A 21317-nucleotide genomic window follows, 5' to 3' on the forward strand; every position below is an offset into this window, starting at 1 on the left:
TCTTGTGGCCTATCCAAACCTGCAGCCAGAATGCACAGGGAGCAAGGTGCATGGATATTAATGAATGAATATTAATTGTTAATTTGAACACATCATCACAGCCCAAAGACGAGAACCCAATAAGATGACCTCCAAACAATAAATACCGTCTATCGTGATTTATACATCGTCATAATAATTTAGCATTATAAATGCCAGATAATGGAAAATGACACCTTTAAATAGCTTGTTCTGTCTGACCTGCAGATAAAAACCCAAAAGTTGAAGCTGGAACCAGTGAATAAATGACGAAAACGATTTTCATAAAAATTTTCAGGCATTAATTGTTTTACAAACACTGACATTTGTGAAATAGAAGGACTAAAGCATGCATAAAGAAAAGGTCTATAAATGCAGAATGAATGCTTCCTATAGTATCCATCTGAATCTCTTGGTCCACATGTTTGTGTTGCCTCCCACCAGCAGCGCTGTCAGTAGCCCGGGCCTGTTGCTGAAGCACTTTAATAATCTGCACACATTTATGAGTCCGTGTCCGAGCTCATAGATCAGTGTCAGCGCGCCAACCTACGAGGATATCAGTGGGATCAGATAGAGACTAATGAAGGCCCGCTCACATTACCTCCACCGTCAATCAAACGGGCCGTTAGTTAATCATCAGCATCTCTCTCATTAAGAAACACAGATTCCCACAGAGATTCAGCCCTGATCTTCTGCTGTACTCACTGCCCTGTAGGCTGATGTATGGCTTCACATGCAGAGGGTCAGACAACTGACAGTTTTTGGTGTATTCTTGCAACTTTACGGTTACATTACATGAAATGATGTGCTTATCCAGGATTACAACAGAGTGAATTGAACAGGTGGCAGGGCCTGTTGATCTGACATATTGATTACTGATGTATGAAATGTCACAAAAATATGTTTTATTTAGGAATTTGCCAAAAGTCCACCATTTATCGAAAGAAACTGTAAAAAAAAAAGTCATTGACTGGATCTGAACTTTCTAACAGTCCTTGAATGGATCATAGGTTATGAAAGTTTCATTTTTAAAAAGTAACCAAAGACACAAAATGACAAAAAAAGACACAAAATAACAAAAAAAAGAAACAACAACAGACACAAAATGACAAAAAAAAGACACAAAATGACAAAAAAAAGACACAAAAAGACACAAAATGTATAGAAAAAAGACACAAAATGACCAAAAAAGAGAGACACCAACAGACACAAAATGACAAAAAAAAGACACAAAATAACAAAAAAAAAGACACAACAGACACAAAATGACCAAAAAAGACACACAAAAAAGACATAAAAAAACACGAAAAAGACATGAAAAGGATTAAAAAATGGACAAAATAGTCCAAGACTCCATAGAGTTAAGTTGCCCATCCCTGATTTAGAGCATTGTCCTCACTGTCTTGTCTCCTGTATGAAGTCATTCACTGTGTTGTCAACATTTCACCATGGTCCCGTATCGAGCAGCCAATAAGTGACAGTTGTTCATGCGTCTGAATAAAGACATTGTGTTTGCTGCTGAGACATCGCCTGGCAGACTTTGCCAAAAACTTTTTCTAAAGTTTGTATTTATCCAGGGACGGCTTGTTGAGCATGCATGCTGTTGTCTACTGACACCCTGGAGTCCGGCCAATGTAACAGCAGTTGGAGGTTAAAAGCCTCGTGGTCGAAAAGTTTTACTCATTCACCATTCATGCCCAGATGTTCACAACAGTTCTGCAGCATTTCAACTTGCTACTCTGAACTCAGAACTCCACCTTAGCTTTTTAGTTTGTGGTTTTAATGACTTGTGAGGCATAACACTGCTCGCCGTTACTGAATGGCTTTTCTATGAAGGTCAGAACACAATAATCCTGTTTGCCTTTGCCTGGATCCACACAAACACACACACACACACACACACACACACACACACACTCACACACATACACGCTCATTAAGCAAATAGTGGCCATTTACTTTGTGTTTTTCAGCGTTTGAACCTTCATGTGCAGAAAGAGAACCAAAATAATAACGATAACCATGAATAAACATTACAAAGAAGAACATTTCTTGGCCAAACACGGTTCCCCAACCTTTGATGACAAACATGATGGTTGTGCACTGACTTAAAATCAGTGTCTTTCTGGATCCCCATTAGAAGTGGTTCTACACCAAATGACACCTTAAATCCAGACAGTTGCATGATGCAAAGCCTGGGACCTCCCATTAGTTTAAAGAACTAATGAATCTCTTTGCATGAGAAGTAAAACATGTCTACAGTTCAGAACTGAAACTTGCAGAGATAATATCAAGTTTCGTCGGTCTAGCTTTTATCTATTGCCGTGTTTTGTGTATTTTATTTTTAAATTGCAAAAATAAATATTCTCTGGTTCAAGACAAATAATGATGCTGTCAGAGAGTGAAGGTGGACACATAATGGTGGGATACACAGATGAAAGCATACAAAGTCTCAACTCTCCACATAAAAGCAGTTGATACTTTAACCCTCCATTCATCAAAGTAAAAACAGGGTTACCTGAGGCAGCCGCAGCACAAGCAGAACTCATCTGAGCCTGACCAGAAAACTCACTCTGGGACATAATTATGTTCCGTGTATTGTTTTCTTCAGTACTTTGCACCCACACTGCCAGGTTTAAGTGTTTTCTATTCTTTCTGAAGGTTGCAGGGTGGAGCAAAGCAACACTGTCTACTTCAAATGAGACTGTCCAAAGAATGTGTTGAGTTTTACGATGTCACGACACTAAAAGCTGCCAACTTCATGACAGCAATGACTCACCTGTCTCCATCTTCCCTCCTGCAGGAGCTCTGTCGACAGCGTATGGCGGTCAAACCTCCAGCTGAGCGCCCGGAGCCCATCTCCTCCAGGATCAACAGCGTGTCGTCTCAGTTCAGCGATGGCGGTCAGGCCGTCAGCCCCTCGGCACGGAGCAGCATCTCCTCCTGGAGCGAAGAGCCCGCCCACTCCAACATGGACATCTCCACCGGTCACATGATCCTGGTGAGTTTCCTGTTGATTCACTTTGTTGAAATAATCACTCCAAACGATGGTAGCTAGAGCCCTGTAGAACCTGATAATGTAATAAGTTCTTGATAATGTAATAACCCCGATAATGTAATAAAAATCTGCACTTGAGTCCATTGAAAATGTAATGAAACCTGATAATGTAATAACTTCCAGATAATGTAATAAAGTGCATTTCCCAATAATGTAATAGACTTTTTACCAATAATGTAATAAAGTATAACATTGATGGGAGGTTATTACATTATCAGGTTAGCCTTCATTTCGCAAGTCCTGATAATGTAATAATTCCCCAATATTGTAATAATTTAACAGCAGACCACCCATTACTTGGGTTCAAGTGGTGATACTGTGTAGGCAACTCTAGCTCAAGAGCTCTAGCGCCACCAACAGGTCAAAGTTGAATGTTTATTAACTTTTGACCAATTTTTCACAAACCATGTATCCATGACACACGAATGCATTCAACAGCTTCTTGAAATCTAAAGGTGCTTGGTGTTATACTTTATTACATTATTGGTAATAAGTGTATTACATTATTGGGAAATGCACTTTATTACATTATCGGGAAGTTATTACATTATCAGGTTTTATTACATTTTCAATGGACTCAAGTGCAGATTTTTATTACATTATCGGGGTTATTACATTATTAGGTTATACAAGCCCTGCTCCTGTACACCTAATCAAATCATTTAAATAATACAAATATGACTCTGCTAAATCACCAAGGACATCAGTTTAAATGAGTATAATGTGCTATTCACATCACAAATTTGTGACTGATTGATTTCCAGGATACATTCAGAGACTTGGAGGAGGATTGAGAGCTGTCTTTCAGTTTTTGCACAAAATCCGGGGATGACTAATGGTTTCAAATGACTTCATGTATTTTCTGTCCTGACTGAATCAGCCAGGCTGACGTTAATGTGTAAATCTAATCCACCCACTTCCCATATTGCACATCCAGAGTAGTTGGCAAAGGCTGACTAAAATCTGACCCTTACTAGAGATGGAAACTGCTTTACAGGAAGGATTTCATTGGTGAACGCTTAACAGAACAAATGGTTAACTCGTTTAGTCAAATAGATCTGTTCGAGCTCAGTGACACTCATTTGTTGGGAAACAACCGAGCCAATCACATTTGTAGGTGGGGTTAATTGTTGTGTGCTAGAAGCAGAAATATTGTGACACAAAATGGACACAAGAATAAGGAATTGCATGGATAAGATGGATGCAGTAACTCTTAAATTTACATATTTATTTTCACAAGAAACATTACTGCAGCTTCTGTGCTGATTTAAATGGACACTGGCAGGATGAATATGTTACTCACTACTAAACTGTAAGAGCAAGACAAAACAAAATCCTCCCCTGATATCAAGCAGAAAATGAAAATGAGGTCAAACTGAAACGAGTTCAGTCTGATTATCAGGTTGGGTTCATCCCTCAGGAACAAATATTTTACTAAATGCTGATACTTCAGAGTGAGCTTTGTTACAGTTCCCATGATCATTTCGCAAAAAAAAAAAAAAAAATCACATATTCATGCCCTTACATTCCTTTTACAGCCGGTTGTCTGTCTTTCAAACGGCTCCACTACGCTTCTTTTATTTTCCTTTTATCCAAACAATCCCTTCACCTCCTTTTCTTACCTTTAAAACCATTTATCTCTTTAAACCCAGTGAAACTACAGTGTTTTTCTTCCACCTCTCTGTCTGCATTTCTGCACATTTCACTCTTTCCTCTCTCACACTCACATGCACACATTTCTGTTTTCCTTCTCATCTCACTCTCTCTCTCATATCTTTCTCCCTGTGTTGTTTTTTTTTTGTCTCATTACACCCACAGTTTCTATAGGCGGGCTTCTTTCCATCTTCTATCCTGCAGATGAAAATCTCTATTGAACCTCGGTTGCATTTCGTGGAGCGCCATCGTAATTGCGATATATAGCTATTCACTTCAACCACCCACAGCACCACCTCCTCATCCCAAGCCCGCCGCCCCCTCCCCCCCGCCTCCCTCTCCCCCCATGCATTATGTAGCTGCTGGCGAGATGTGACAGAGCGGGCTTTTTGATGTGTTCAATAGGCACAAAGATACTAATTACCCCTGAGATTTGCACCATAGTTGTGTTCAGGAGAAACGACTCCCTTTGCAGCCCTGTGCCACTGCAGAGAGCGCCTCTGTTGTTTTACACGAACGCACAAGCCTGCTAAAGTGTTCCTTTGGCAAACGCACCCACAGCAGGATGTGATGCATGCGTTTGATGCACCACGGCCACATTTGGATGAGAATAGATTTGGGTTTTGAGACGGCGAGGTCTGAACTTCTTCAAGTGCGTTTGCTTTGTCTTCACTAGATGAAGCCGTCTCAGCAGAGGCGGCATCACTTAAGAGATAAGAGGAATGAAATGAAGTGTTGCTCGTGTTTTGTTAAGTATTCATTTGGTGTGTGGGCCACAGTCTGGTCAGGGTGATTACTGAGTGTGTTATAATACACTATGTAAATGGTGTGAGGGGAGGACAGAGACCAAGTGCATCTGATGTGGCCGTGATGATTAATAAGATTTTGTGTAGGTGACACAGATGAATATCCTCTTGAATGCTGATATTCCACTTAAAATCCTCTCCAAAGTTCTAAAAGACATTTCCAATTAACATAAACAAGAAACTTAACAGAACCACCTCTTACTTTTCTCTGGAAGGCTTGTTCCTATAATTATAAGTTAGACACAACTTGTCATAAATTACTTGTTTAGGATGTCTCTTTATGATTTCTCTTTGCCATTTAAGGACTATATGTTTCACTCCATTTATATGCAATTTTAATTAAAGACATAACTTTAAATTTAGACAGAGTACAATAATAATAAAATCACACCATGGAGCTTTAAGTCTATCAGAAATCAGCACAAGAAAATATAAGTTTAGCGTCAATAGTGCTCTCATAGGGTCCAATACAATGAGAAACATACAGCTGTCAACAACATTTTGCAGTAGGGTCATTTTTGTTCTATGGACTTTAATAACAAAGTAGACTCTCTGTATGAGTCGAATGACAGGTCTGGATAATGCAGGAATTTAATTTTACCTTAAAGAAAAGAAAATGGAAAAATGCCACAAATTTCAATTTCAATTTCAAATGATGGTTCCGCCCTCAAACTAGGAGGAAGAAGTGAAGCTGTAAAGTGTTTCCTCTGCGTGGTACAAGTGTTTCCAACTTAATTTTAAAACTGGCTGCCATTTTTAAAATTCTGGTTTGAATGAGAAAATAAAACTGCTGCCACTCTTGACGGTAGCTTGGCTTTTTAAAAACCACAGGGTTTGTTCAGGATGTCTAGAGAGACTTTCTCTACTGAGGGTTCTTTTTGACCAATCAGAGGTCTGCAGTGTTTTCACTCCACCTCCTACTATAAGCTCAGATCGCTTGAAATCTCAACCAATGCAGTACCAACAGAAGAATCAGGTTCTATCCACAACTTTTACTCATGGAAACCCAATAAGAGCAGGTTGAGTAGAGTATGACTATGGTGTACCATGCATTGTAAATTTGCCATTTGCTTCCTGTAATTGTACAAAGAGCACAGTTTGTATTTATTCTCCTACTCACTGTAAAATTTTGTTTCATTTAGCCCAACTTTATACCAGACCGGAGCATTAATATTGGACAATTCGGCCATTCCCTGTTTTTAACCTTTAATTGCAATAGTTTTTAAATGATCTTGTGCTCGAACATCTGTACGTGGCAGTACTGCAGGATTAAGGTTTTTTATTTATTTATTTAACCTTTATTTAACCAGGAAATATCCCATTGAGATTAAGAACCTCTTTTTCAAAGGAGCCCTGGCCAAGAGGCAACAAACACAAAATACAGTTACATATTTACATAAGACAATGAGAAACAAGTGCATATTGTGGAATTGGCCTCAATAACTTTCTGTTTGATTTAAAGTGTTCAAAGAAATGAAGTCATTTAGTTTCCAGTCTTTCTGTAGCATATTCCAGCATAAGGTGCAGAGTAATCAAATGCCCTTGACCCAACTCTGTACGAGCAGAAGGGACAGAAAGCGACAACTGATCTTGTGAACGAAGAGAATAAAATCCAGCCTTTCTTACAGTAATTACGTTGCAAATGTATGAAGGCAGCAGTCCCAATATTGCCTTATAAATGAAAGTATAGCAATGACTAGCCCTTGGAGTGGCCAAAGCAGGCCATCCTACCCCAGAGTATAATTCACAATGGTGAGTGGACATCTTACAGTTAGTAATGAAGCTCAAAGAAGCTGATAAACACTGTCAATCATTGTAAGACATTGATCAGCAGCATTGTACAGCATGTACAAAAGATCTCCGTAAACCAACACTGATAAAAATGTTGCAGTGACAAGACACTTTTTTAAATTAAAAGAAAAACACAACTTATTTTGAAAATAAAAACCCAATTTTAGCCTCAGCTTCTTCACAAGATTTTCCATATGTGAAGATGTTAGGTGAAGATCATGGCAGGGGTTAGAAGGAGATTTGCTGAAGGCACTGATACCACCTAATCCACATCTAGATGTAATGATGACGTGCTGTATTTCACCCTGCATCAGTGTTACATAAAGATACAGTGTAGATGTTGCAGTCAGAAGCTTTAGAGCCTGATGTGGGACAGTGTTTGATTTGCTATACCAGTGATCATGATCAATATGAGAAAGGGGAATATTCACATCTGACTGTAGTTGCGTTAAACGGGGAAATCATTACAAGATAATATGATGACGAAAATGTCTGCCGTGGTCTTGTTCTGCTACATCCAGTGACTCAGCAGAGAGCATAGTGAGAGCAAGGAGTCTATCACAGCTTCTGTTGAATATATGGATTACAAACACAGTCTATACCAACTATAACTTCTTTTCTACCCATAAAACCTGTCCAAATGCACATTATGTGCCTACTGTGCTGATGAGACGTTTACGGCATATTTAACTGTGGGCTTTTTATCCCAGCGAGTAAATAAACAGGAGCGAGCAGCGAGGAATCTCGAGTTGTTTGTCAGTCACAGGATGCTCATCAACACACAAAGTGATAATGTGTGATTCTTAGTTAATGCCAGGAAGCTGTGAACTTTAGCTGCCATTCTTCCCCTTTGAATCGAAGCAATTACTGCCAGTTTCTGCTGTGAAGGAAGAGAGAGAAATGTGTTTCAGTATAATGCATACGCTGAGCTGTAAGTGTGTTTCAGCACCACGGACAGCTCCACACGTACAGTCAAGCAAACTGCAGCTCTGATTGGTCCAGACTGCCTTTGTCCTCCCACAATAGAAACATTAGACAGCAGAGGGAAGTTACATAATGCCACTGTCATGTGGAAACCACGTATCTCTAAAATGTCAGCTTTCAGGGAGACGAAAATGCATCCTTATGTTTTTTTTACTATGTATGTCCACTGGGCTTTAAGCCTTTCAGAAGCCCAAAGGTCACATTGTTTTCTCCCACAGAAGGGCATGTACATTTCTGCAAACTAAAGTGTAGTTATGAGGTTTTCACATTACAGCAACAATCTGGGAAATTGCTATTTAATGTATTTTGCCGCCCACCAAATGTCCTCTTTAGTAAGGCTTTTATGGATCTGCTGCCACCATCCTCTTTTCATACATCCTCCTTCTTTCATTCATTAGTTTTTCTGCATCTTGTTGCTAATTTGATGTTTTCTTTCATGCACTTTTCGTGTTTATTCATCCTCTTTTACTATGTCCTTTCTTTTTATTTCATATTTTTCTTTGTCATTTACACTGGGGGTGCCGGTAAAGTGCATCAGCAAAGTTATGCAGTGGTGGAATGTAACCAAGTACATTTACTCAAGTACTGTATCAGTACAATTTTGAGGTATGTTTTCTTTACTTGATTATTTCCATTTTATCTAACTTTATACTTCTACTTCACTTTTTGAGGCAATTATTGTATTTTTTCTCCACTACATTTAGCTGCAATATTTAATTTCTTTCAGATGGAGATTTAACATAAAAACATGATAAATTTAGACTTTTTTTTTAATTAAACCACATAATAGTATATTAAGTAGTTAAAATGAGCCCTATCTTTATCAAATTAAACCGCTGCTTACATAATTGCACCAATCAACTTTAAGTACATGTTGATGCTGGTACTTTTACACTTTCATTTCAGTAAGTTTTGAATACAGAACTTTTACTTGTAGTGGAGTAATTTCACAGCGTTTAATTAATATTTTTACTAAAGTAAGTGATCTGAATACTTTTTCCACCACTGCAAATGCTAACTAACACATGAGAGTGCTTTGAGAAAAGGTTAATTGGCACAATAAGAAACATACAATGTAATGCAAATATAGTAGAAAGAATCGTTTAAAAATCGTTTGTAGCCTTCTGATTCTAGAATTACCCAAAAAATGACCATGTATCTATCAGCTGCAGCTGTAGATGTGAACATATAGATGACAGTAATTTCTTGATTGTAACGTTTTATGCAGAGTATTTTCATATTGTCAACTCTTTAGAAGCCTATGCTATCCTTTTGACGTACCAATCCCCACATTACATTGCCTCGATTCATTTTGTTGAAGATGCTTAAAAATATGTCTTGATATCTCCACACTTTTCAACACAAAGTGACACCCTTGGTACAATCTATATTTTCCTTCTTCACTGTTTACTCATCCCCCTTTTAATTTTTTACTTCTTTATGTTTCTTTGCATTGATCTCTATCATGAGTTTTCTTGTGTTTTTTTAACTTTTCCCCCTTCTCCTCCTCCTCCTCCTCCTCCTCCTCCTCCTACCTCCTCTCCTTCCTGTCTGTCATTCCTCCTTCCATAATTTGAAACAATGCCTATTTGCCACTGCTCATACTTTTCTTTTTTGCAGCTCTAGCTGTCAGTTTTACAAAAATATTCACACTTACAAGAGAGCTCATTTCACATTCACATCATGATGCCGACTAGAGACCGAGCACAGTTTCATGGCAACAAAAATTGGGACCCAGTCGAACACGGTTTTTTTTTTGGGGGGGGGGGGACTCGGAGCTGAGGGATTTTTTTATTCAGAGTGCCGTCACAGCGAGAGACCAAATCCATCACAAAGCAAGACGAGCGCTGTGCCGCCATGGAAAAGCAAATATTTCATCTAACGCCCTGCTACGCACTCAAGCGAGGCAACTGTTGAACGATTAATAAAAATCACGGGTGTTGAAGAAAGGAATAACGTGATGGCTGATGAGCTGCAGCGCCCCACCTCTCCCACCAACCCTCCCAAAAAATTAATTGCCTCTCGTAAACCCGAGCAAATTCCATGTCATCATCCACCCACTGATTTTAATTTGAGAGAGAAACAGCTTTCACCATCTTATCTAAGTTAATGTATTACTTGGTCCCATGTGACTGGGACCGAGCACCCCACCCCACACCACCACCACCTCCCCCTACATCCTCTCTGCTTGTGTCTTAAGAGGATTAGTCGACTCTATATATAAAGCACATTATCTTGTCTTTTGTTGCAGGCCAAGTAAGTGTTATAGATTATACTGCAGCGAGAGCTTCCATCGAGATTAACCGCACTGGGAATTTGTTGTGGTTGTGGTTTTTCGTAGCTCACCGGCGTAGCAGCTGGGATGTGATCTGTGGAGGTGATAGGTCGCAGGGCCAATGGCTGCAGGACGGACGGGCTTCGGGAAATGGATGTTAAATCACACTAATGTGCTCTGCTGAGGAGGAGGGAGCATTCAGCTCCAGAGAAGTTAGACTCATGTGTCAGGATGATGTCAGCTCTTAACTACAAATAAGACAGCAGCCTCTGGTGTGATGGAGGAAGGCAGATCGATTGATGATGACTGATCACATGTTTGTTGGAGAAGACCTTAGTCTGATATGATGCAAACTGGGGCCGGGACTCAATTTAAAAAATGTATCTAATTAATTAGAGGCTTTGTAATGAATTAATCGAAATTAATTGCATTTTAATCACAAATATTTGACCTGAGAACAGTGAGAAGTAATTTTTTTCACATGGATTTTTAGTATACCATTGAATGACTGAATACATAAGCTTAAGCAAGAAAAATATTGTTCACTTTTGTTCAAGTCCAACAGACCAGTGCAATTTTTGCCATTAAGTGTAGCAATAGCATATTTAGAAATATAGTACATTTCAGAAATTCAGGTAGCCTATAGGTAGGTAGACCTTCTGTAAACTATAATACTTTGGTTTTTTAAGTAAAACACAATCCACACTAGCTACCACACTAGCCGCTAGCTGCTATATGTTTTGCATTGAGGTGATACTTGAGGCTGGATGTGCTGCGGTGATATGTGAATTCCTTGTTGCATAGCAACACAACCATGCTCTTATCGACGCTTCCATCCGTTGTTTTTTGTAACAAAATGTCCCATCATCCACGGGGCCAACCAAAGCGGTCTCATCAGCTTCTTCCTTCATGTTCACTGTGGTTTGTTATTGTCTGAACTCATGAATGCTAGTTGGTGCTCCAGTATAATCAGTCCGCCTGAAACTCATCCAGTGAGAAACGTTCCGCGGTGCAAAAATAAGTGCGATTAAAATGCGTCAATTTTTTTAGCGCGTTCATTTTTGTGTAATTAATTAATCTTAATTAACGTGTCAAAGGCCGGCCCTAATGCAAACACAATCTCTTAAAATATTTGTACCAATATTTAGATGTGCTGTCATTTGCTGTAACACAGCAGTGATCTACTCTTTTACAAAATGACTGATGTGTGCTACATTTCCTGAAATACTTGGAATGACTAAAAGAAAATAATGAACAGCAAAAACAACTGTTAGAAAATCTCAGTAAGTAGCACCAGTACTACTATACTGTGGTACTGACAGGTGGCTTCATTATTGAGCTCTGAACACCAAAAATGAACAAAACGTTGGAAAAACACTGATTTCAATTTCAAAATATTCGCTGGATTAAAGCATTTCTTTATATCTTTAATTCATTTTTTTCACCATTAAAATATAAATATATAATTTGTGTTAGAATGTATCATCTGTAGGCCATAATGAGGTCCTTAAATGCAGTACCACAGTGTAAAAACACTCAAAATAGTCCAATACTCCTCACTAACAGGTTAATTTAAGAAAAAGAAAAATGTTTCATGGATTAAGTTTCAAAATTCAAGTACTAATTTAACAGAATGAAGAATATGAAGAATAAAAATGAATCTAACTATAGCGTTATATTAAATGTAGGGCAGTAAAACGTGCAGTGCAGTATTTCCCTCTGATGTGGATTGGAGCATAAAATGAAAATACTTGAGTAAAGTCGAAAATTTGTACTTAAAACACACTTGGTATATATAGTTGTTTGGACAGCCCTCCCTGCTGAATTCCCACTCTCTCCTCTTCACTTTAGTTGCTGCCGAGCCAAAATGGCCGCTGCATTACATCACCTCCCGAGCGGCCCGGCTTTCATGCTGCTCTTTCCTACAGGTGCTCAGAGAAAGTCAGAGCCACAATGGCGGCTCGGGCAGTCTTATTGCGTGGCGTTTTTTTAACTTTTTTTTTATTATTGAGCACCTTTGGCAGCTGTAAGCCCCCCCGCAGTAAGGGGATTATTCAGTGTTTGGTCGACACATGGTGATCTCAGCACCTCCTGATTGGATTGCAGTAATCCCTTTACACAGCCACAAAACCCTATTACTCTGGCATTAGAGGGGGGGGGGGGGGGGGGGGGGGGGGCATCTGATGTAGGACAGCGTGTGTGTGTGTGTGTGTGTGTGTGTGTGTGTGTTTCTCTTTGCATCTTTGAATCTGTGTAGAATGTTTGCAGGTCATGCGTGATTGTGTATGCATGTTGTTTGTATGTATATAAAGTATCTATATATAGAGATATATACAGTATGTGTGTGTGGGTGTCAGGACTTTGAATGTATGTGGATTTTGTGTATGTGCACCCTTTTTGTGGCATTATATGGTGTTTATTTGTCATGTTTTGGACTGTGTGTGTTCTGGCGGTGTATATGTGTGAGTGTGTGTGGGTGGACTCTGTGTTTTTGTGTATGTGACCTTTATATAAAAACCTTTATTTGTGGATTGTGCTGGAAGTGTGTGTATGTGCATTTTCTTTATGTTGTTGCTGGCGGTGTGTGTGTGTGTGTGTGTGTGTGTGTGTGTGTTTCAAAGGATTTAGACCTCCTGCTGTTGATAAGCGGCTGTGTGCAGGTGGAGGGTCGCAGCTCGCGGCTTCCTGTTACATCATTGCTGCTTTTAGCAGCTCTGAAGCAAATATAATAGAGTGCTGATACTACAACAGGGAACGGCTAGTGTTACACTGTGTGTGTGTGTGTGTGTGTGTGCGCTTTCAGCTACACAATGCAGCTGTGATTAGGTAAAGCCCGCTGTTCAACTCTGAGCCTGTTAAGCTTGCTAATACACTAACAAACAACAAGCCTAACTTTCTGCATGTTTAAGTTTGTCGAGTGTTATAAAATTACATATCTGCATTCGATCAGGAGACTTTTCCATTATCTTCCACCGGCCGGACGTCTGGCCGCGTCACCCACCATTTTTAACAAACTTCTCTCATTTTAGCAGAAAGCCATTAGGCCTTTTTTGGAAGCTAATTCTGATTAAGATCAGCCCCATTTGTAACTGCCACCATAAATCATCGCCGGAGCCATTTAAAGAACCACACCGGCTCATTCCGTTCCCTCATCCATTACAAACGATCGCACCATCCATATTTTGTGCGCATGGGCCAATGGTTTTAAAGTTGCACTGGCCACCATCAGACCACAGCTAACAACACCCAGTCCTTGATTTGGTCTTATGTGCCAAGCTCTTTTGCAGACAGTTGATCATAGTCACATTGTGTTCCTAATTATGAATGTAGTTTTGGAGCTTCTGGTCAGGCTGGAACACACTCTGATTACGATGGCTTTGGTGCAAAACAAAAAAGGAGGAAAACAACTCAAACATTGTTTAAAAGCATATCCAAATGATCCGTTATGCATGATCCAAAGAGTTAGATTAAGTTTAGGAAGACTAGAGGCTCCTAGCAGAACTGATTATGATAGTTTTCATTCTTCTAATGAGCACCAGAAGCTTTAAAGACCTATATATTATATCTTGAATATCTTTCTGCCAATTTTATTCTCTGTGATAAACAATTCTAAACTCAAGTGAGGTAGTAAACTCCGCCCACCTGATGCTTTTGAGCAGGTTAAAAAACTATTATCTTATCATCCAATTCAATGGTTGTTATCAGCCTCATAAATATGGGTCAGAAAGAGTCTCAATTAGCCCAAAAAGTTGCATTTTACTTCCAGGTTTGTTAGTTTTAGGTATCAAAACTACATGGGTAGGTTTAGGATGAAAATTTGTGCTTTTGGATTAAATACATCACTAATACATTACTTGCAGGTGACATTTTTTTAGTTCCATAGGGAATGCAATCCCCAACCCTCCTGGGTAAAAGTATTTTAAGAGTCTTAATGCTGTCAATAATGTTACTTTGTGTGTTTTTATTCCATCATTTATACGCTTTTAATACTGTCATAATTACTACAGCCACTAGAGGTTGGCACCTGACAATAAACATTAATATAGCAGCACATTTAATTGGCTGAAATTGCTCTTCTGTACCAAATAGGTGCAGGAGATCCCTTCTAACACATACCTGGCTGATAACACCCATTTAATCATGGGATAATGTTCGATCCAGGTTTTTTTTTTCACTTCAGTGGAGCAGCAGATGGGTGGGGTTTGCCACATAAGACAAGACAGCGAATGAGAAGTTGATTGGCAATCACAGGAAATAGCGAGTGTGTATATAGTCGACTGTTCTTTGAATCTGAGAGGAGCATCAGATGAAGCAGCAGGTTTTATTGCCAATCAAACAGGAAAGTTTGTTCTCCTGAAGTTAAAATCACAGGCTAGGAAGTGAAATCTTGTGATCGACAAATCAATTTGTCGCCTGTCCATCTGGTACTTCTGGCAGATGAAGACAGGATTTTTTAAAAAGAAAAATGAATAAAAATACAAGAAACCGCATGGTGAAAATATACCAATATACAATATGTTGCATAGAAATCTATGTACAACTCTTCTCTTTGCATCTAATAATCTGTGTAGAATGTTTGCAGGTCATGCATTTGTGTGATTGTGTATGCATGTTGTTTGTATGTATATAAAGTATCATATATCATAAATGATATATAGATATATATAGATAGATAGATATATACAGTATGTGTGTGTGGGTGTCAGGACTTTTAATGTATGTGGATCAATTTGTCGCCTGTCCATCTGGTACTTCTGGCAGATGAGGACAGGATTTTTTTAACAGAAAAATGAATAAAGATACAAGAAACCCCATGGTGAAAATATACCAATGTACAGTATGTTGCATAGTCCAACTCTTCTCCTCACCGCCTCCTCTCCTCTCTTCTCCTTCAGTCCTACATGGAGGACCACATGAAGAACAAGGACCGCCTGGAGAAGGAGTGGGAGGCGCTGTGTGCCTATCAGGCAGAGCCCAACGCCTGCACCATCAGCCTAAAGGACGGCAACGCCAAGAAGAACCGCTCCGCTGCTGTTGTGGCATGTAAGCGATGAACTTTCTCTGTTTTATTTTTTTTCTTAGCTCTCTCCCTCTCTCTCTGTTTCTTAGTTTGATTAGTGGGCGAGCCAACATTAGCATTTAGATGGTAGTAATCAAAAAGTGATCGAGTAAGTGAGCTGCTGCTTTAATGTACGCTGTTACTACAACTGCTGCTAGCATGAGGCCTCGATTTCAAAGGGGGACTTTCATGACCACATCCTCCGATGCTGTTTCAGATCTGAAGCCAAGAGCTCTGGGGGGGATTCTTATCATGGAAATTGTGACAGAAGTTGGAAAGAGTCATTAAAAATACCAGGACTGGCCTTCAAGTCTCTCTCTTTCTATTTGGATTCAAAGATAGAAGAATGAATGACCAAATAAGAAACACATCTATGGCCAAATCAATGTTAAACTGTATCTGTAAAGTTCACTATAATCTTCTTCTTAATTAATGGAAGCATCCAAGTATTTTGCTGTTATTAGCATGTCCAAAACCACATTAATCAGGATAAGAGACATGTAAAGGGCAGCAGCATTATCTCTTCTTTACTGATGATGGACAACCGTTTCTAAATGGAGCCAAAGTACACCTCCTGATTTCAGCCCTCCAAACATATAGCATGACTCCTGACAACACTCCCTGTATATTCTGAGCCTGGCCCTCTATTATCAGAAACCAGGAGCAGATGCAGTGAGCAGAAGGGTTGTAAATTAGTTTTCTATTAAAGCTCTCCTGCACCGACCTCATCAATGATTAAAATTTCTAAGCTTCTGTGGAAATAGCCCATCTTAAAAAAGTGCTGTTCCATTCTCTCCATCGGGCCCGGGCTTAATGAAATCCAGGTTGTCAGCAGGGAAAGCAGTTTGTCAGGAATAAATTGTGCTTCCTATTTGAAGCACCTCTGGCTTCTTCTTCCTCGAAAAAAAAAAAATCTGAAATGTTTTGGCACTATCGCTGCAGACCTGAGAGTTCTGCTCGCATGTGAGAAATAGGAAAATTTGGCACTCTCAAAATTTCAGTGGCAGCAGGAGAAGGATGGGGGGCAGAGCACCTGAACTAGGAAGAAAACATATTTGTCCTCTTCAATATTCAGTTTGTTTAATCCAATTCCAAAATCCATAGTAAATACAACAGCCACAAATTCATAAACTCTCATAGTAATTTACATATACCCATACACCGAAAATGTCTTCAAATGTAGAAAAACATAATTTTGTACACATTTCTCCAAAGTTCAGCAGTTTTGATGTTGTTAAAAAATGATGTGAGTTTGATTAAAGTTTGGCCAAACAGCTTGAGTTTGTAAAGATGGGCTCATCAGCCGATTTGGTCACTATCAGTGTGTTGTTGTGGTGCCATATAGCGACTGTTATTAATCAATGACACCAAGGTAGAAGTGACGTTAGTGTCAAAACGAAGGCGGAAGCAAGGAAACGGAATATAAAACACGAAAGTTGCTCTTAGGGTGGATAGGTGGACCCAGGAGTCTGGGTTCGGAAGTCTTCATAAATACTTCACTTTTGATATTTACGTGCATTTATTTATTTAACTTTTAAACCCTCGTTCATAACGCCTAACAAGGATTTTTTTGCCCTTACCTAAGAGAAGGAGTTTTGTAGCCTAAACTGAACAAAACTGTGGCCTTTTTTTTTAACACCTTACCTAACGAAACTGAAAGTTAAATGTAATGAAACAGCTACTGACCATTAAATGGGCTGATAACAACCTGTTGTACCTTCTAGAGGGTGGAGCAGGCCTGTGAATAGGCTGATAACAACCTACTAGAAAGTAGAGTAGGCCCATCAATAGCATGATTTCGTCCAGATCGTGAGAGCAGAGTTTCAGAACTTATCTGTTCGAGCCAACTACTTTTCTCCTTCAGTGAACTCCTGTATGACTGCCTGGTGTTAGAGGTGCCTCCTAGACAGCGAAAGTCAGGGATCGATTGATCAATTCTCTGAGGATAATCAAGAAGAAATCAGGAGATTTCTCCAACAAGTCTCTTGGTGGCTTTTAATACCCTGAACTGAAACTAGTTCTTTACTGAGCTGAAAACAACCTTGACACACCAGAAGGGAATAAACTCTTTGGAAACATTCTTACTTGTGGAAATTTGCATCAAGGCTACACTGTGAGACACACTCAGAGAGTTTGTTTATTAGCCTAATTATAATGCCTGTAATATGGCCACAGAGCACTTGCATTCCTAAGACAAAAAGCGCTGAATTCCTCCATTTGTGTTCCAGATGATCACTCCAGAATCACCTTGAAGGCGGAGAACAGCCAAGGCAACTCTGATTACATCAATGCCAGCCCGATCGTAAGTACCTCCTCTGCATTCTAACTCTGTGCTTCACACCGCCGCTATGCCAAGCTCCCACAGTCCCCACGGGGCTTCACAGGAACAAAGGCAGCCTACCGTTGTACAATATAAATTTTGATGCAACGCTTGCTTAGCTTCAGCGGCAGCCCCACGCTAGTGTGTATGTTCTGCACCATGAATATTAATGATTTTTTTTACAGCAAACACCCCGGGTGAGTATTCGCTCGGGGAAGGCGTGGGAAAGGACATGCGCACAGCTCTCGGATCGCTTCTCGTTTGTGAAAACAAAATTGATCTGTGGGGTCTTGGGAAATGATTGTTTTTGACCTTGGGTTATGCTAATTTGACACTAGTTTGTGTTTACTGTTACGGCGCGCTCGACTTGCCGAGGCCTTTTCCTTGGTGTGGTGCAGATTTAAGCAGCAAAACAGCCTGTAGGTAGGAGAAGGGGGAAGAAAGAGCCATGTGAATTCAGTAAGTGAGTGTATCAATTTGGAAACCAGTGTTGGAATAGTAGGTTTACGTTTCCCCCGAGGCAGATACAGTGGTATTCCATTAAAAGCAACAGAAACGCTATGCATTTCAAATCTGGGCGTCACACCAAGAAGTAGCTGAGTGTGTGTGTGTGTGTGTGTGTGTGTGTGTGTGTGTGTGTGTGTGTGTGAGGGAGAGAGAGTAAGAAGGAATCAAAACTAAACAGTAACAAAGGAGCAACCTTGTCAAATGCCACAAATGCAAAAACAGCTGCAGCACATGTACCCACGCATGCAGGAAGAACATGCACGCAAACACACATGCACAAACACACACACATGCATGCATACACAGACACACACAAGCATGCACACACACACACCGTCATACAGATGACATGGAGCATACAGTCTAGACGCCCACACAGACACATCGGAGCAAACACTAAAACATTTTGCACACATTCCCACCTCCCCTCCCACACACACATATACATTAAAGAATAGATGTATATAAGTGCACAGCACACACTGAGGTTATTTAAGGAACCTTCTCTGCTGACAATTTGCTTTCACCTCGCCCACGCTTTGACTTAAAGAAGACGAGCGAAGATGAAATGGTTTCACTCTCATACTGCGGCACATTATCAATAACTGTAAAACCTATTAGGCTAATAAACATCTCGGTTTCCTGACCAAATAGTATTCTTATACTTTAGTTCGACTGGCATTTGACTGACATCCATTCATGAAGTGAATCATTATTTACATTTCCTTTGATTTTGAAACATCACAATGCAAGAGCTTTGTTTTTCTTGAAAAAGATGCAATGTTAGACTTTGTTTTACAACCTAGTATAAAGACAAATTTTAAATAAAATGATGAAATGTCATTACTGCTAATGAAAGACAGTAATCATCTGCCACAACAAAGCATACATCTAAAGCATGCACCCGTCCAACAAACGGTGAATTTATTCTGACTCTGTAGATAAACAAGAACTTTGCTTCGCCATATAAGGTATTCTGAGGCCCTGTCTACACATATTTAGATATGTTTTTAAATAGATATGTATCCTTTATGCTTTGGCCTCCAGTTAACATGGACAGAGTTTAAGGTCACACAAAAATGTAGATTTCCGAAAAGGTCTTCTAACCTGCAGGTTTCTCAAAACTTTGCTTACTGTGGAGTCATGTGGACAAGGGAAAAAGAGTATTTCGAGAAAGAATTACATAATCTCCTCAATTCGTGCATGCCTATTGTTGCAGGCGTTTTAAGGTTACACTAAGCAGAAACTCTTTCCTCTGTCCACAAATATGAGTCCTGTTTGGGTTTTGCCTTAGCACCTTGGGCATTGTAGCAGTAAGATCCTAACAGTTATTTAATTATGTTAAAATAAATAAATAATAAGCTACTTTTGTCTGATTTGTTAATACCGCCTGAAGACAATAAGCTCACTAAGTGTGCTCAGAATTTTCTTTTGCAATGGCCACAATTTCTACTGAAAAAAGTCTACGAGGGAAATTTAGATTTATTCCTTCCTCAATCTTCGACAACTAAATGTCGTTTCCTTCTAAAAGAGTGACGAGACACATGCTCATAAATCCCCTGAGACTTTCTGATAGGCAGTGTTCTTCCTCTGACCGGTGTAAGACTTAAACAGTGTGATTAGTAGTTTTGTGTGGACATGAATTATACAGCCAAAAAGTCTTGTATGCACAGAGAAAAAAAAGAATTAAGATCATTCTGAAGTTAAAACAGACAGCAAGAAACACTCCAGTCCACTCCAGTCCAACTGTGTACTTGATAAGAAGAAAAAAACTCAAAAAGTGTGTGAACAGTTGTCATTTAATCAGCCAGATGTTGTTGTCTGTGCTAGCTAAAGGAAGGGTAACATGAATTAGCTAAAGTACATAATTAAAGCCATCCTAAATGTTACATGCTCAGTTTCTCGTTAGATATTTGTCTGTAAAGCACCCGCTGAGATTTAATTGAGACCAGCAGCTGGAGGCTGAAACCAGCAGCAAGAGGGAGTTGGAGATGATGATTGTTTGTTTTATGGGGGAGGTCATTAACCTCGACATGGAGTCCGTTAGTTTGATCCATACCTTCTGAACTCGGCGAGGTGGATCAGCCAGGACTCAGCTCTTAGGAGTCTTGGGACATTTTGTCTGTCTTTGAATCCTTTTCATTCCACCTGTACAAATCAATTAACTCTGTGGAGTTTTTAATCCTTTTCATGTCTTTTCGTGTCTTTGTAAGTCATTTTGTGTCTTTATTGGTCATTTGTGTCATTTTGTGTCTTTTTTTAGTCATTTTGTGTCTTTTTTTGGTCATTTTGTGTCCTTTTTTAGTCATTTTGTGTCTTTTTGTAGTCATTTTGTGTCTTTTTGTGTCTTTTTTTAGTCATTGTGTGTCCTTTTTTGGTCATTTTGTCTCTTTTAGTCCAACATAAAATGTGATTTTGAGTCTTTTTTTGAAATTTCAAAACACTATCATGCTCAATAATGAATTTGAAATGTTGCAAATGTGAACAAAGGTTGCAAATATAACATATAAGAGGGTTACATCCAGTTCTATCATTTTATGCAAAATATTGGAGCTTGTCTCCAGTTTTACTTGGTATATCATCATCAAACTGAAACTGGCCTCATGGAGTTTACAGCCAGAACTTTAGAGGTAAATTTCCTGTCCAGTAGGGCTCCACTCTGCTTTGTTTTCTAGTCTGGATGTGATGAAGAAGTCATGCTTTGGGGTTTTTGGAGACTCCAGGGTTAAAACATGTTTACCATGCCATGTTGGTATCATTAATTCCAGCACAACCCCACTATATGACCGGATAATTTTTCACTTTGACTTTCTTAATTGACATTTTGAACCAAAAAAAAAGACACA

The 21317-nt window shown here is 39.4% G+C and overlaps 1 protein-coding gene across 3 annotated transcripts in view; it reads left to right on the forward strand.

Moving 5' to 3' along the window:
• LOC131980073 (receptor-type tyrosine-protein phosphatase N2-like) overlaps positions 1–21317 on the forward strand; it is a 314375-nt gene that overhangs the window by 250076 nt on the left and 42982 nt on the right. For all 3 annotated transcript variants that reach the window (XM_059344220.1, XM_059344221.1, XM_059344222.1), the window contains exons 14-16: positions 2822–3019; positions 15481–15628; positions 17873–17946. In XM_059344220.1, coding sequence (XP_059200203.1) covers positions 2822–3019; positions 15481–15628; positions 17873–17946 — 420 coding nt within the window. The remainder of the gene's footprint in view (positions 1–2821; positions 3020–15480; positions 15629–17872; positions 17947–21317) is intronic.

This window comes from Centropristis striata, chromosome 11 (assembly GCF_030273125.1).
Source record: "Centropristis striata isolate RG_2023a ecotype Rhode Island chromosome 11, C.striata_1.0, whole genome shotgun sequence".
Classification (NCBI taxonomy): domain Eukaryota; kingdom Metazoa; phylum Chordata; class Actinopteri; order Perciformes; family Serranidae; genus Centropristis; species Centropristis striata.